The 17255-nt window shown below is 37.6% G+C and overlaps 1 protein-coding gene across 8 annotated transcripts in view; it reads right to left on the bottom strand.

The window, feature by feature from the left end:
- The window catches only part of ALS2 (alsin Rho guanine nucleotide exchange factor ALS2), a 224019-nt gene that overhangs the window by 2263 nt on the left and 204501 nt on the right, over positions 1-17255 (bottom strand). For all 8 annotated transcript variants that reach the window (XM_083842224.1, XM_083842222.1, XM_083842219.1 and 5 more), the window contains 21 exons: positions 16926-17088; positions 16014-16145; positions 15636-15764; positions 15236-15306; positions 14804-14870; positions 14323-14525; positions 14117-14182; positions 12816-12914; positions 12148-12312; positions 9750-9861; positions 9358-9435; positions 9124-9257; positions 6839-7006; positions 5680-5797; positions 4943-5100; positions 4123-4245; positions 2904-3080; positions 2472-2517; positions 1486-1547; positions 712-861; positions 337-433 (listed from right to left, as the gene is read on the bottom strand). In XM_083842224.1, coding sequence (XP_083698350.1) covers positions 337-433; positions 712-861; positions 1486-1547; positions 2472-2517; positions 2904-3080; positions 4123-4245; positions 4943-5100; positions 5680-5797; positions 6839-7006; positions 9124-9257; positions 9358-9435; positions 9750-9861; positions 12148-12312; positions 12816-12914; positions 14117-14182; positions 14323-14525; positions 14804-14870; positions 15236-15306; positions 15636-15764; positions 16014-16145; positions 16926-17088 — 2518 coding nt within the window. The remainder of the gene's footprint in view (positions 1-336; positions 434-711; positions 862-1485; positions 1548-2471; positions 2518-2903; positions 3081-4122; positions 4246-4942; positions 5101-5679; positions 5798-6838; positions 7007-9123; positions 9258-9357; positions 9436-9749; positions 9862-12147; positions 12313-12815; positions 12915-14116; positions 14183-14322; positions 14526-14803; positions 14871-15235; positions 15307-15635; positions 15765-16013; positions 16146-16925; positions 17089-17255) is intronic.

Raw genomic sequence — 17255 nt, 5'->3', positions numbered from 1 at the left:
ATCTCCAAGGAATCACTTTATTCCTTTTGTAAAAATTGGAATGAAGTTTAAGTCTCGGGGAAAAACATGATACAAGTGAGCATGCAGAATAGTCAATAGCAACTTGTATTACATTTGAATAAAGTACATTTGCACATTGCACCATTGTCTTAGCAGTTCCTGTAATTGTTATCCTAAGTTTAACGTTAAATTTCCTTGTTCGTCCTAATTAAAACATTAACAAAAGTGTCCAAGTTAAAACCTAATGTTCACAGAATTTTCCCAAATTGATAATAAGGAATTAATAAACTTCAAGCAACAAAGAAAAATCTTAATAATCCTGAATAATTTTCATACCTTCAGGGTAGTGAACATGATGCCTTGTTCCCCATGCTGCAGGTAAGGATCCATCAAGTCTTCGATCAAATGCACCTCAGACCCCAAATTCCTTATCCTGTCACACGGTGGGAGAGACAAAAGAAAACAGGTGAAGACTACAAGACAATGGGCAAAAAATATGCTTTTTCCTAGCCTTATTCTGAAGAAACATCCATTTCAGTTTAACTCTCTAAAATTTATTCAGGCCAAAGCCAACAACCAAACCATAAAATGTACTAAGTTACAAAAAGATAATAATCAGGCCTATAACGAGAAGTAGGAGTATTTAATAGAAATGAGTACTCATACAGCCTATGCTCAGCTTATTTCCCTGATGCCACTGCTAGTACCTACCTGGCTCGTAGCACCACATAGAGAAAAACAGGAAACAAGTCATCCATGGACCACAGAAAATCTTCCTGAAGACTCTCAAGTACATTCTGAGATATCTCTTCAAAAGTCTGCTGGATCACCTTCAGTTTGTCAGCTGGGGTAAACGTTGTACTGTTTGAAGAGCAAAAGCAAATCAGGCTAACAATAAGAAATTATGTATCTGCATCTAAATTTCGAGGACAGTTTGCTAGCTAGTTATCCCCTGGCCCAAGAAGATAAGACAGATCAAAGCACAGCAGCCACAACAGCTGCAAAGGCTGTATAATAGACTCCAGGCTATAGTCACTGGCTCAAGGCACACCACTGCAAGCAAGACTGTCCTCACAGTTTTAAGCTGGTTAAACATTATTAAAGAGAAGAAAAAATCCTTTCAGTTTCTACTTCAATTCTTACAGCAGAATTCTGTCAGCTGACAGACACAGAAACCTCCTGAAACATAGGTCATTTTGAACAGTTATGACAAATATTCACACTCATATTTGATTAGATATCTTATTGTTTTTGATTTTAAGTGGTGTCCTACAGACACATTTCTTAAGTACTTGCATTTACAAAGCTTTACTGGGTTTTCCATTGGGACAATTTGTAACATTTGTAGGAGGAACTCTGAAACTTCTAGGTGACCTCTACTAGCAAGATGAACAAAAAAAAGTGACAGATAAAGAATCAGTCAAGTCGAGTAGATACCACTATAGCAGGAACAGCAAATAACTGAAAGAAACTTCAGAGAATTACCTGATTTGCTGTAGACATTCAACTGCAGAGGCAAAGCAGGCATCCTTTGTGTTTGATGATACCTGAGTAACCGTGAGAAGATTTGTCATTCAGGTTTAGCAACCCACTCTTCAGGGGAAGAAGCAGCATATCATGCAACGCTGCCATTAAAGACTTTTTCAGATTTAAAGTGCTATGAGAAGGGAATGTGCCAGCAAGCTAAAGTCATCCAGGAAATGTGTCTACACATTATTGGTATGAGTTTCATTTAAAATTCTGAGAAGTCTGTACTGAACAGTGAATATGTTATGAGAGTCAGAGACATTTGTGTATCTTCCTGGTCAAGGAAGACTAAGAACTGGTGAATCTTAAAGATTAACAATCAAGACAGAACCTTAACACAAGAATAGTTGAAATCTAGAGAAGTCATAGCAGTCACTAATCACAGACGCACAGGTTTAGAGCAAACATAAGAGTATAAATGTTAGCTCGTAGTAAGTAAGTGAGCCAATGACTTTCTGAATGATTATTAAAATCATTCTTACTGGAGCACAGAGACTGAATAACATACTACTACTACTACTGTTTAATACCAGCATTCAGCCACTGTCAAGGTGATGACTAAGAATAGAAACTATTCAATTCTCATAATCAATATAACGGTATAACGGTACAACTCCTAAACACCTTGAAAACTTCATTGACAGACATTTAATTCTCACACTTTTTCCATAACTGGTGACCAAGCAAAATGGTTACAAGCATCTTCCTGAACTAGAATTTCTTTCAGAGTAAAACAGTAAGTGACAAAGCAGTACTGACAGCTTTTGCAAGAAAATACTGATGTAGCTTTTAAGTAGCAAAAAAAAAAAAAACCAGGGATCAAGATAAAATAGCATCTCTTCAGCAGAAAGGTTGGCCAAAAATTCTTTGATCCTTTATTATCTCAGATTCTTTAAAGAAGCACTAGGCAAAGCACACAATAAGCCAAGGACCAATGAACATACCTTTCTACTCTCACCAAGGATGGACACAGTTCCTGGCCAAAATTTCCTGCAAGAAACCCAACACAATCTTTTCAGAAATAAGAGCCTATTGGTCTTGAAGTATTTTTCACCTTATGAAAATGAAGCCAGCATGTTCTTCTCTGAGAGCGCAACTCTTCCAGTAGGAAGAACTACATCTAACAGAGATAGCTGAAAGATAGCTAGATTTGAAATATCTCCCTCTATTTTTGTAGTGATACCAATCTTCCTTCCTCCTGCTCTCCCCGCCTTTTTGGAAGAGGGAAGTTTTGATTCACACTCTCCGCCATAGATATAGCTAGATACATTTTTATCAGAGAAAAACACTCAGGACAATTTTTTTTTTATTTGCTTTATCTAATTACATACCATAATCTTATTTTAAGTTTTGCTTTATTGTTGAAACATACTCACGCTTGCACTCCAAGAAAACTTAGAAGAGCCGTATCATTTTGTTTGTTTAGACGTAAAACACATTCCCAGTAAATATCTTCCTCACGCTCATTGTCTAAGGCATACAACATAAATAGAGGTGGATAGAGTCGTGGCAGTAATACAGGGAGCAGCAAGCCAAAACTGGTTACCACATACCTAAAAAAAGTGATGAAGGTCAAGAGAAAGACTTTTTTAAGAAGAAACATCTACAAAAATGGGATGAAGAAAATTAACGATTGGAACAAATCTTTAGTTTAGTATGAGCCTGTTCTATGAGGAAAGATAATACAGTAAACAAACAAAAAAATCAATCAAGTAGTATCTGTGCTGAGAAATACTTAACAGTAACTTTACAGTCCACACATAAGGCATCTTTTGAGGGTGGTGAGGAACCACAACACAACTGTGTAGGGCTTTTTTTGTGTTTTAAACAGAGCATTGTATTTCTGACCTATAGAACATAAAAGCCGGATACTTCATTACAGTTCAAATTGTACCTGCATCTTCAAGCTAATCATTTTGCCCTCATTCTGAGTCACTCTGCTGATAGATTAACTTTAACTTCAAATCACAAGCTACAAAATAGTCAAAGACCCATGAAGGTACCTGACCTAGTTCCACATACTCACACTCCAGGCTTCATGAATTCAGTAGCTACTTGTCATTAAGCTGCAATCCTAATAGGAAAAGCTGAACATAGGGTGCCTACTAATACCACCTGCACAGCCCATTGGGGTCTCTCAGAAGATTCTCTGCTGATCCCTCTTTCCTCATGCTGCCTGCAGCTGAGGCAGCTGTGGACAGGACAATGGCAGACTCAAGGCTGAGCTCCGCATCACTTTCACAATGCGGTATACGTGCACTGGACCTGCATTACCCCAGTGCTCAAACCCCAAATATTTTTCTGAAGTTCAGGCCCAAGTCTGAGCTTGTTTCCCAACAAAATACAAAAGCAAGTTTGGGCTTAAGTACAGAACCATCGTAATGGAACCAGAATGAAATGCTTGCAACCAACACACAGAAGTTCACTTAACCAAATCCGTCATCAAAACTAATCAAAAAATCCATTTCTATCCCTCAGTTAAACACGTGCTTATCTTCATTTCTATTAACAATTCTTTCTTGAAGGGGGCGGGGGGAGGAGGTAAGGCCTTAATTAGTTCACAGCCATCACCACCCCTCCCTGCCCTTTAGGTACCCTGGTTCAGGAGATTCTGATCTGGAGTCAGACTTCCCACTGCAGAATGATCGCCTTCCCTTTGTCTCTGTCGCCACAAATGGGATTGTGCTGCCCTCTTCCGGAAGATCAGGAAACAAGAACCTAAATGGCAATACATACAGCAACTTAAGACATCATTTCAAGAAGCTTCCACAAAATAAAGCATTAGAAGAGATGATTGGAAAGAAAAGTCAGCTGAAATAGAACACAGCAGACTAAGACAGTATAGATAACAGAAGCCTTGCCCAAAGGGAGATGTAGTAAAGGTATCTTTGGCATTGTAGGGTATGGTCTTCCTAAGTTTTTTTTATTCTAGGTAAATCATATTGTACATCTAATGGTTATTAATTTGGATTCTGGTAATGAGAGCAGAAATACTCCAATTAATACTGTAATTGCCCTCAAGAATCTAAGCAAACACTTCATATCAACATGGATGAGCCATGTTCCTAACAACTTCAGTGGAATACTTTACAATTCTGTTATCACTGCTCTTATATACCTTTTGAACACTAAATATCCATGCTGTGAAAAGACAGATGCTAAATTGGAAATCCATGTTGAACTCTCTCTATGTGTATTTTAAAAAACAATGCAGGCTGTTATTCACTGTAGCGAAGATTTTTTTTTGACATAATATTCAAGACACCTTAAAAAGTTCAAGAAAATATAACTAACACCCAAAACAGAGCAAAGATGTTGGTATACTCGGACTACATAAACACTAGACTGTTTCAGTACACACAGTATCTTCAATGAATTCAGCAGTAGTTTGAATTTAATATTAGAGTCTTATTACCTAACCAATTGGAAAATGCGTTTGAGGTAGGACTTGATCTCTCTTACAGCTTCCTGCAGTAATCGTCGATTAGCTCCTACTCCAACATAGGTCATTCTGTAGACAGCTACCAGTGTTTCCACCAGCTTGCCCAATGGATGGAGAGGAGTATCACACGCCTGATGTGAAATATTAATTGCATAGTCAGATAGGTCAATGCGAGACAAGCTGTAAAAGAAAAAGAACTAAAGACAGACAGATCAGAAATCCAACAACACACTTTGAAGCAAAAAACTACAGATACATTAATTAAAAAAATCAAAGTTTATAAAAACACCCCTTGAATGATGACATTTATGTATTAGCTGAGTACAGGCTCATAGAGGAATCAAGACTGCTCAGGAATTTGTGCTACTACTTGGACAAGTCATCTGTCCAATACTATTAAAACTAACATGAAATATTCAGCAAGTACTTTACCATGCTCTACTAGGATCCAACGCATAAAAATCAAAACAGTAGCTGAGCAGAAACTGAGGCACTATCCATCAGATGCACAATGATTTTAGTCTTAGTTATGGATTAAACTCAATTATTTAGGAAGTTAAGAGCAAATATGAATCGATATAAACATGGATTATAAACATGCAAATACAAAAGCGGTTGAGGGAAGCTCTTACACAAGTAAAATGAGTAAAAGTAAATGAGTTTGACCTGCTTTGCTAACATGCTACGTGAACTTTTAATAGTCACAATACCTTTATCAAATATTTTTTGATATTTTCATATTTTTCCAGGGTGAAGGCACCAATGTGTTGTGGAATGAATTCCAAACTTTCCAGTGTCTGAGTATGTGAACGGCTCAGTAATTCTGGGCTGCAGTTATAAGAAGAACAAAGACATTGTACAGATTGTTTGAGACACATAGAATTAGTAAAACCAAAATTAGATGTGGAAGCTACCACAAGAAAGTGATGAGCCATAAAGAAAAAGATGGAAGTACACATAGGAAACTAGTCATTCCACTTGTTCCCCTTAAGTCTGACAGAATTCTTCAGCCTGAACTTCTCCATTCCTCCCACATTTGTTGCACAAAAATTCTGCACCTTTACTTCAGCAAAACTGAATCTGAACCAGCGCTGTGGAAATATTCACCCATAGACTCATTTTAACGCAAGAGTCTCAACTCTGCAAAATCAGGAACATGGAAGACACTGATGCCCACCCTGACAGACAGGTATAACCATGAGAAGCTTGTTACTACATATTTCCTGGATATCAGCAGTATTAACTAAAGTCACATTATCATTTTTATGGTAAGTTTCTTGCTGCTAAAAAGCCAGCTTCCTCCACTAATCCCTTGATCTTGCCTACTCAGTTCTCTTACCTTGCAGAGACAAGTCTGTGAAATGAGCCTTTTCTGCAACATCCTGAGAAGGCTGTTCCCAGAAATTCCCTTATATGCCAAATCTACATTTCCAGAAACACTGTACTTACATTTCAAGTTCTCCAGCTCTCTAAGCCTTCCCACCCCTTGAATTTTCATTCACTCTATTTCCTTGCTTTTCTGTACAGATTTGAGTTATGACAACTGAACATTCCCTTACTGGGCAGCTGGACACAGTAACTACCTATACAAGATATTGATCTTCCGGTAATAATCAGCTAGCACCTCATTCATACACAATGAAGCATTTAACAGACTGTAACAATTAACCAATCCTAAACATCAACATGTCCCTGAAAAGGAGATGTTTGCAGTGCAGAGTAGTCAGAGTTCTGATTTTGTTTTTATTTCTTTGTTGTTGCTGTTTAACTGAACTTTTACAGTTAGTTTCTGGCCTAGACTAGTGTGCAATTCCAGTTTCTTTCTGAATACTTTCTTCAATGTGCTGACTACATTCTCTAGGAACTAACCTGTCTTTGTGTTGCCGTCGGTTGGTGGTCAGGGCCACCGCAATGTTGTCCCAAGCCTTCCATCTATCCCCCTGACCTGGGCTCTCACAGCCAAGCTGGTTCCAGCATTCTTCAAATACTGCCTTCCATTTCTCATCAGGAGGCACTGCCAGGATCCCAAGTTTCCGCCTAATAAAACAACCAGTTAGTCTATTAAAATTGAATAGTCTTGAAACAACACACACAGCTACAAAAAACACTTCTGCCTAACGTTAAATTAGTATCTCAAACTATTTTAATCAAAAGCTGGTATACTTAATCTCTTACAGTTTATCACTGAGAATAAACCCAGACCTACTTACATGAATGTCTTAACTCCTCTTAAAAAGAGCTAACAAAAAGCTGGTAAAATGAAATGTAAACAAAAATCATTTATCCTTACCACGGAACAGCCTTCAAGCACACATTAGTCCATGCAACAGATTATAAAGTTACAAGATTACAACATCTTTAATACCTACACATAAGAATAACTATGAACCTTATAATACACAAGTCAGTCTTACTCTTTCTTGTATTATTCCAAGAAACAGCTTGTTTAAACAGCAAAAGCATTGATTTGATTTCCAAGAAAATAGGACATACTGCAATTGAGGGGGCTTATCTTCACCACTGGTATTATTCATTCACAAGGCTTAGGACACATTCATATAGTAAGAATATAGTACAAAGATGTCTCAAACGTCTCACAATCCTAGAACGTACAAAAAGCCTATCCACACATATAAACAGTGAGAATGGATCTATGGCTTCTGTCCCTGAATTATTATCTACAGGCAATGCTGCATCACATACTAGGGACGAGCTGGTTGAAAGTAAAGGCAGTGCAGGCATCTTTTCACTGACAGCCAAAGCTCTGGGATCCTATATAGCCAAAGGAAAACCAAGATCTGATGTCCCCCCTGTATATCCGACACACAATGAAATTTAGGGCTTTCAAATAAACACTGCCTGGGTTAATAGTTTTATCTTGATCTAAATTAAGTATCTGAAACTGCCAAACCTTCCCTTTTTTTTTTCCTCCCACAGAATTTAGATGGGGAAAAAAAATCAGTGTTATTAGTTCCCATGCTTCCAGTCTCACAAAGCAGAAGTAGATGTTAAGCCTTTCCACAAAATGATATCAGAAGATTTTCAACTTCAAGAGATCCTGAAAAGGGTCGATGAAACCCTCATTTCCACAAGCAATCTTCACAAATACGTACATACATTTATTCATAGACTCCCTACTGGGGTAAAAAGCAGACAGCTGCTAAGGTGGCAAGTGTTCAGTACAGCAGGGAGGCCTGCTTAACCTCACATCCTGTTGTAGGTGTCAGCACTGTCAAAAGAAATTATCAGTGAATGCTTCAGGAAGCACACTGAGAAGTAATCTATGTTAAAACAAAGTTCTGTTTCCCATTTTAATAGGAAATTTGAGAGTAAGCTTCAAAGATATTGAAACCTATACAACTATTACTAGCATTGAAGACCAGCATATAGTTTTACCAAACACTGAACTTTCATTCACAACTCTTAAAATTTACTTATATTTCTTCTACTGGAAGATCTCGATTATGACTTAAATAGAACAAATGTATTTTTTCCGGAGACAATTAAGATATTGATTTAATGCAACTGCTACAAATAGTATTATGGATGCTTTTCAATATTATCTTTGTCAAGACATTTAAATGTGTTTTTTTGTTGTGTTTTTTTTCCCCCCACAATTCAGCAATTATTTCATAATTTTCTTATGCTCTGTTCGGAAAAGGTGTAGTAACTATTAGATTCTGTCCAAATGTACCCTCACTGAGCCTATTAAATGATATTAAACGAATTAAGTTACCAACAGAGTAATTAACAGAAAGAAGTCTGTAATTGATGTACTCCCTCAAATGTAACTTATTCTCTCTCACAATCATAAATTATTAGCAGATATGAACTCAGGTTCTAACAGTCAGTCCAGATATAAATAAATTCTGGGACTGCTACAAGTCAGTAGCAGCATGCCAAATCACCTGTAACTTCACACCATTATTTACTTAGCCATTCAATTAGTAATATGAATGCAACAACAGCTGAAGAAAAGGTTAGTTATTTTTCTAAGGGGTATGGAAAAGGAATAAAAACAGGAAAGGTGTTCTCAAAATCTCACTGTTTTTTGTTTTGGAAAAAACAGTTTAATTGGCCTTTGAAGAAAAGGCCAATAGTTACATTCAAAAGTATCATTGAACCACATCAGAAATTTCTTACTTAACACTCACAATACTTTAGGCTTGTCCTTCTCACTCTCATATAAGCTAGGCTTGAAGTAGGTTCCTGTGATTTTTATCCCAGATCCCCACTCTCCACTGAAGAGACCTTCAATATAGTCTCCATTCGGCAAGGTTAATGTTCCCTTGAGAGAAGAGAAAAAAACAACTATTTTCCCGTACTGTTTCCCAGTGGATTTTTTTTTTTTTTAAGATGGTAACAGTTTACAAATGACTAATACCAACCTTTCCACTCAGAGTCCAGTTATCTGAAAATTCCCCTTCATAGACTGTATCATCCTCAGAAAGCAGAATGCCAGTCCCCTATAAACAGAACCACAAATAACAGAGCAGTAAGTATAACAGAGGGCCACACCGCAGATCTAAAGATACACTGAAATGTTTATTAATTCTTAGGAAATATCTTTTTTTTTTTTTTAAAAAAAAGCAGCTTCTGTAGTAGTACTAGGTAAAACAAAGCAGGGTAAAAAAAAATACAACACAGGACAACAGAAGTTTAGAAGAACAGTAAGTTTTATACAACCTAACATACTGTTGCGTGACCACCCATCTACCCCAAAAAGCTACCACAACTAGAGGACTAGTCATTATAGCACAAAGTCTAGTGTTCAACTCACCATCATTTTGTTGGTGCTGAAGGCTCCTTCATAATACAATCCGAACTGAGTAACCACAACACCATTGCCTTGGCAGAGATCATCTTGCCACATTCCCATGTACTTTTCTCCTCTTAAAAAAATGAAGTAGGAATAATACAATTTAAGTGGAACATTTATATCCTTCCTTTCTTTGGCGTTATTGTGATATTTGACCATTAGAAACCATTAGAAAGGAGTTATACAGCACTTGCTTCAAGTCTGCCAATCTAGTTTCACTAGCTTAATGGATGTAAGTTTTTTTGATAGAAAGAAACTGTAAAAAAAAAATCCTTTCACAATTACAACTTGGCTACATCCAAGGAAACTGTTCCTGATGATCTCAAACAGTGTTAAAGCCCAGTTCTACCCAGAGGAACACAAATTGTAGTTACAGAAAATAAAAAACAGGGAAACTTCAGTCTCATCTAGATCAGCAAACAAGTTGTACACAAGGAGAGACCTTCAGCTTCACTAGGCATCTAACCAACATATTTGACAGTTATTTAGAACAGATGCAATAAGCTTATTTTAGGCAATTTGTTGCCAAAACTTTTGACTTCTTTACCTAAACTCAGATGACTCGATTTGAAGGGATAATAAAGAAAAGAAATCAAGCTGTTCTACTTGGGGACTAAGAGGGATACCTACAGCGTCATATGACATTTCAAAAATAATACTAGAGCAGAAAAATTGTAAGGAAATAGGCCACAGTGTAGCAAGTCTTTGGATAATATAGCTGAACAAAGGTCATGCTAAGAAAAAAATGATTAGACAATTAAAGGTTCCTCAAGTAAATGTCCACTTCTTTCAGACTATTTAAAACATCTGAGTATTTAAGTCCACAGATGTCAGATTAGAGTGTTTGAAACAAGCCCCAAATCTTTTCAAACTCTCTTTCCAGTTGTTCTTAAAAATAAGTTGTTTGCAGTATACAAGCTATGAACAAAATTGACTTATCTGGGACATTTTGTTTGCTTTTAGAGGGAAACTAGTGACTGATTTAACAGAACTCTGCTTATTACATATAATTTTGATTTTAGTATCCCCAAAATTATGGTCACAGTAAAAAGATTAAATGCAGCCTTCAATCTGAATTCGGGGATATCTTCCAGCTGCTTAGACTCACAACCTAGCAGGATGCTGGTCTGACTTCTCATGTCTGCTACAGGGGTCTCCGCTGAGTAACAGCTTCTTAAGGAGACAAATGCAGCATATGCAGTCACCAAACACATGACAGAACAGAAGCCCTGCTTGTCTAGCTTGCAATAATGACAAGATATAGTACGATTCCGCAGCTACACCTTATTTTCTTGGGCTGAAGAATAAGACGTGAAGAAAATGAATCCTTTGGCAACACACACATTCATATAACCTTTTGAGATAAGAAGGAAAGGGACTCAGATTTGAGTAACTCTGCAACAGAAATCAAATGCCACATTCTCTCCTTCACCCACCCCCATGAACTGCCACTACATATACAAATTCTGGAGGTGAGTGGATCTGCCAGAAAAGCTCTTATCTCTTTACTTTGTCTTGGGTAGATGAATAAGGCATGCAGAGACATCTTATTGCTAGAGTATAAGAAAAGAAAAAAAAAACACCACCACACCAAGACTAAATGCAAAACTGAGGTCAGGTAACACCCAGAGATGTTAAAATAGCTCTGTTTCAGGAAACAGACACCTAATCTCTTTCCCCTTCAGTCTTCTTACTGTTCTGCTTCAGAAGTGAGCTTTCATTCCAGTTAAACCAAACTTGGTTTCTTGGGCTATCACCAAAACACCTCTTTTCAGGAACAAAGCAGCGTTGAATTGGTGACCAAGAAGACAGACTACACTTGTCTGTGCTCTGACACCATTTATTTAATGTATAAATTCACTGCAATTCAGAAACAATTATCTTTCTGAAACCTTCACTAAACTGCTCTTAGAACAAGCATCTTCCCTCCACTGCACTGAAAGAGTAAGTCAATGCAACACCTGAGCTGAAGTTTACCTAGTCCTGGATATCAGGTCACTAAGCAACTCAATCTTATAGGCCTGAGACAAAAAAGAATATTCCTCCCATAACATTCACAAAAAAACACTTTCAGCAGTAACACAGTATCCCTCAGTGAGATACCATATTCAGTGCTAGCTGTCAGGCAGGAATATGACAGGAAAGAAGGGCTTAAAAAAAATGCAGCAACAACTCTACATACATCAACAAAATGAAATCCCTAGATCCATTCTTTAGATTATCAACCCAGAATACCTACTACAAATAAGAATATAAGCACATGTACTACTACTGCTAGTACCAGATCAAATCCTTTCCTACTCTTTCTGCAATTGCCTGTCACACCAGTGTTTAAGGATTCAAACAACTGAAGTGTTACCTTGTGATATCATCAAAAACCCCATAACCACTCTTCTTATCCATTGTCCACTGTCCAATGAACATACTGGGAGAGGAAGAGGTCAGCTTCCCACTGCGCAGCAAACCATGGCCATGACGCATATTATCCTGAAAACACCCTTCATAAACTTCACCAGTAGCATAGCTATAATGAAAAAAAGAGCAAGTAAGATTCCCATAATCTGTCCCCCCCCCCAGCCTTTTTTGCCCAATCAACTCTCCCTTTTTTCTTTTAAAAACTACATTGCAGCCACACCAAGCAGAAAATATAGTTAAAGGATATTTGGGATGTGAGAGAGCTTTTTATGTTTTTGAACTTGATGCTTTGTTTTAAAGCTAACCCCTCCCCACCAACCAAGGATATTAGAGGTTATATTTCTCCCTCTGAAAAAAAAAATAGTATAATGAATTATTGGGAAGTGGCAGCAACACAGGAATAGATATTAACAACAGAACACAGTATGAGTACTATAGTGAACAATCCACCAAAAATCAAAGCAGAAAATAAACCAAGGTAACTATAATCACAAGTCTGAAATGCAATTAGAAAACTACATACAGGGATACAGAGGCTTTGTAAGGAAACTGTGTGCGAGTACATGAGCCCCGCTCTCTTTTCTGCAATGAGGGCAACACAACTGCTGTTACCTGTAGACTCCATGCCCACACATTTTGCCTTCCTTCCAGTATCCCACATAATGGTCGTCCTTATTCAAGGCTTTGTTTGGCACTCTGTATTCACCGTATCTGTCAGTGCACAGAAATGGAACATAAGCAGCTATTAATACTAATGCATTTCATAAAAGACATCACATCCATTCTAAAATCAGCATGCTCAATATTATTTTTAATGCATCTCTAATGAAAACAGCTATGATTTTATTTAAAGAGTGAAAGCAGGAATTTCAGCATCACTAGGCCAATTTAGTCTGTACTGCTTTTCTCATTTGATTTTGGTACATTCTTGTATGTGTTTCCTCTCTACGACACAGCAGTGTTCTTCTCAGCTTTGTAAAGGCTACAAGTCTTCTCACATCCTAGGTCTACCTTTGTTGTTTTCAAGTCTTGGTAACTCAGATGTACCTTTATTCCGTGGAAATGAGAACATATCGCTATAAAGAACATTAAAACCAAAAAAAGAAAAGATGCTAGACTCCAATCATGCTCAAGAAGTTGCACAGAACGGTTCATATTTTCAATATGCCTGAACAGACAACTTATTTGTTTGTTTTGATCTTGTGAAGAGATTAAAATCCAGTTACGAAGATTCTCCTGAGAGCACATCTACCCCAATAACTTATTACTACTGCTGAGTGTTGAGAAAACAGCATGCATGCTGAAATATAAGTACATGCATTTGATAGTCATAGCGATTATTACAAAAATACCAACGCATTTAATTCCTGTTGGGAATTTGTTTGCAATATTTCCATCTCCAACAACCCCCAAATCACTATGGTTAATTAATTACACTTACTACTTACAAATGACCGAAGTTCTAATCTGGTTTTGTAGTTTGACATTAGCTTGACATAGCTAAGGTGCATTTTAAAAATGACAGAAGCCTGACCACATTTCGTCTTCCTCTCCAACTCAAAACTTTGAAAATACAGCTGGAAGCCAATAGGACCATAATATTATTTTTCAACTGTTTTACTACTCTCTCCCTCCATCCTGCAGCTGATTACCTCAGTTTCAGTTTTTATGAAATAACAAGTTTTTAATCACACAGTTACAGAGTCTGTTGGGAAGGCAATGAGCATACCTGTGGATAAATGAGGTTATCTAAGTATCAACATATAGAGAAATCTTAACATACATAACCCTGAGTAAATGACACTCCAAAACCTTTAATTAAAAGGACTTAGAATCTTCTTATAATCTTCATAATAGTCTATAACAAAAGGTGTTCCTTGCTCTCTATCTCTGTAAGTAGTGGGAGATCTTACCCATCCTCCAGCCCAGTCCGGAAAGTCCCAGAGTACATTCTTCCATCAGCCCACTTTAAGATCCCTCTGGAAAACATACAGTCATACACATGTACCGGATAATCAGTTCCCTTAACAATTCCCAACTAACGTCTGTTAATAAGACTACTGATTGATGCAGCAACCACCTCACTTTGTTTTCAACCATTATGTTCAAATGCTTTTACCTGCCATGAGGTTTTCCTGAAAGCCATCTCCCATCATAAACAGCATCTTTAAATCGAGAGTCCTTATAGAAGGTGTATTTGGCACTGCGAGAAATAGGAGGTTCCTGTCTTGAAACGTTCCCACCAGCTCCATACAGAAATAAGTCAGAAGTCCCTCTAAGGGCCTGATCCACTGCTTGGCTTATTGCCCTCAGCCACTTCGTCTGAAACAGAGTTTTAACCACAGAATTTAGCTAACATCTGTCTTAGCTGTAGTTGCTGTAGAGGAGAGATTCAATGCTATCTCCTTTGTGCTCTGCAGTACAGCATTGTAAGTTGTAGCACTGCTACAGTCAAGCACTGGTCTAACCTGCATACCAAGTTGTAGGAATATTTAATTCTTGGTAAATACTTAAGCAATACTTCTCCCTGTTTGGTTTTACAGCAGGAGAAAAATTCATTCATATCACTGAAGCCATGAAAAAATTGTTGATATACCTACCTTTTCCTGTGGTGTGGAAGAAAGCAGAATAAACTGTTCTTCTGGTGTTGTAATCTTCAATCCATTCCTACATTGGGGGGCGAGGGTTGTTGTATTTTAGTCTAATGAAATTTCATCCCAAAATAAGGCAAGGTTTCTTAGAGTATGAATATTTCATCTACCTTCTCCCAACCCAACTAGCATTCACTTTAATTTTAGGTCATCAGTAAAGAGAAGCAGAAAAGACTACTGGTTCACCTCTTGATTCTACTTTATTAGTTTTTTTTTCCCCTACACACAAATACAATAAAAGCTTTCTAAAAGAAGAAAAAAGGGGTATACATGATTGCATCCATCCCATTCTGCTCCTTGTTTACAATAATTTGTTACAAAACCTTCATCCTCCCACACAAGACATCTGATTATTTCAGCATCACAATCAATAATACTCACACATTACCAGCTTCTTCTGAAAGAGCTTCTACCCACAGTGTGGACAAGGAGAAAATATGGTGTGTTGAAAACTGCAGACAAGGAAAAGGGAAACTTCAGTGAGTACTGACTGATCCATTACCCTTGCCCCAAGCTTTTTCTGAGCTATTTTTTGCCTTTGAGGACCAAAGAAAACTGAGCTCTACAGGCTCTTTGTATGCACCTTCCTCCTAGAAATAGCTAACAGAAACCATGCCAATAGCAATCAAATGTCTAAATATAACATTGGAACATGAAAAAAGATAACACTGTTCAAACAGTATTGCAATGAATGCCGCAAAACCTTACCTTCACTGTATGAAAAACAAGTCATGTTATTTGAAACGGAAAAGGCTTTGCTCCTAGATACAAGTTGGCTTACCTGAGCGTGCACCAGAGCATCATTGAAGAGGATGAACCAGTTTACAGAGAATCTTCCAGCATGCTGTAGGGACAACCCCCTGTTGCTGCTTTCACAGATTAAACGGCGGTCTGGCTTCCGCAAGGAATCCTACAGGTAGGGGTTAAAGATCAAGTTACAGAAGCTTACTTCTCACCGACTGTAATTTAAGGTCAGTGCTATTTGTCTGTCATAATAACCTTTCATAGGCCAAACCTTTCTAATTTTAGAGTACTACAACAACACAAGGCATAAAAATGGGAACTACAGCTGAGTAACATCAATAATGGACACAGAGGATAATGTTAACAGCAAGATATACCACCCACTAATTACTAACGGACTGAACTGTCATCATACCGTCATTTTCCCAGGAAAGGTCTTCCAGAAGCCAAGCGTGTATTCTGCTTCTTTTCTTTTTCTGCTAAGAAGGACAGCAAGGCTTTCATAACAAGAACTAGAATCCTGTAGCTTCTGGTATTCTGGAGATGCCTATAGGGTACAAGGCAAGGCAGAGCTGAGACAGTTTCGGAGCACCCATATCAACAACACTAACCAAGTTGCAACAGAACAGCTCATTCTGTTAAATTAGCACCAAATGTATGACAGCTGGTCTGGTTAATAAAATAACAGTGTGAGCTACTTGCTTGGTCACACGTGCTGGGAATTTAAGTCACAAGAGTTCCATGAAAGCTAACAGCAGACTGATTAACATACAATTACGTGATTTCCTTTCTTACAGCTTAACAAAATGTAGCAGAAGTTCTAATAATTTTAGGAAGAATACTTTAAATAACTAATTGGGATGAATGTACAAGTAGCTATTGTTCCTGGCTAAGTCTTCTCTTCTTTCAAAAGAATGCAGTTAGGCACATCTAAATGGATAGTAAAAGTCTACTTAATATTTACACAGTATTTTTAGTAGTGTTAAAGCCAAGAACTGCTACACTGACGATGCCAGATGGAACTGAAAAGCAGTAGGCAAATATCAAAATAATGTATTTGCAATTAAGTGCTCAAGCACACCAACAAGTTCTGGCAGGGTAACAAGTTTCTGCCTGTCATGTGATCTGTGCAAGTATGGTTTAAGAATGTGCTAGTAAATATGCACGATCTTTCCCTGCAGCAAATCTAAGTCCAAGGTAGCTTCACTGAGGGCTAAGCTACCTCTAATCGTGTGGCACGTGCTTTACACTGTTACTTCCAAGCCATAAGTTTCATGTGCATATTTATTCAGACATAGATACCATATAGATACCAAAGACAGCTTACCACTTCAAAACATGTGGCAAGCTTTAGCAAAGTTCTTGCATAATTATGAAGTCGTCCAAATGGCATGAAAAACAGAGCATTCAGAACTTCCACTAGCTGCAGATTTTCCTCATTCTTCTCAGACAGCTTCTGTAACAGCTCCTGGTTTTTACTCAAGAAGTCTCTAAATGATAGGGCCATTGGGGAACAGAGGGAGGAGAGAAGAAAGACATTAAAACATCAGTGATGTTTTACATCCATGAGCACTGACACTAGCACAGAATGTCCTTTTTTGGATTTTCATACAGCAATAGGAATTATAAAGGCAAATGCATGCTGCTTATTAATCTA

This window comes from Anser anser, assembly GCF_964211835.1.
Source record: "Anser anser genome assembly, chromosome: 6".
NCBI lineage: Eukaryota > Metazoa > Chordata > Aves > Anseriformes > Anatidae > Anser > Anser anser.
Note: the sequence above shows the minus strand (reverse complement) of the source record. Positions and strands in the feature narration are given on the sequence as shown.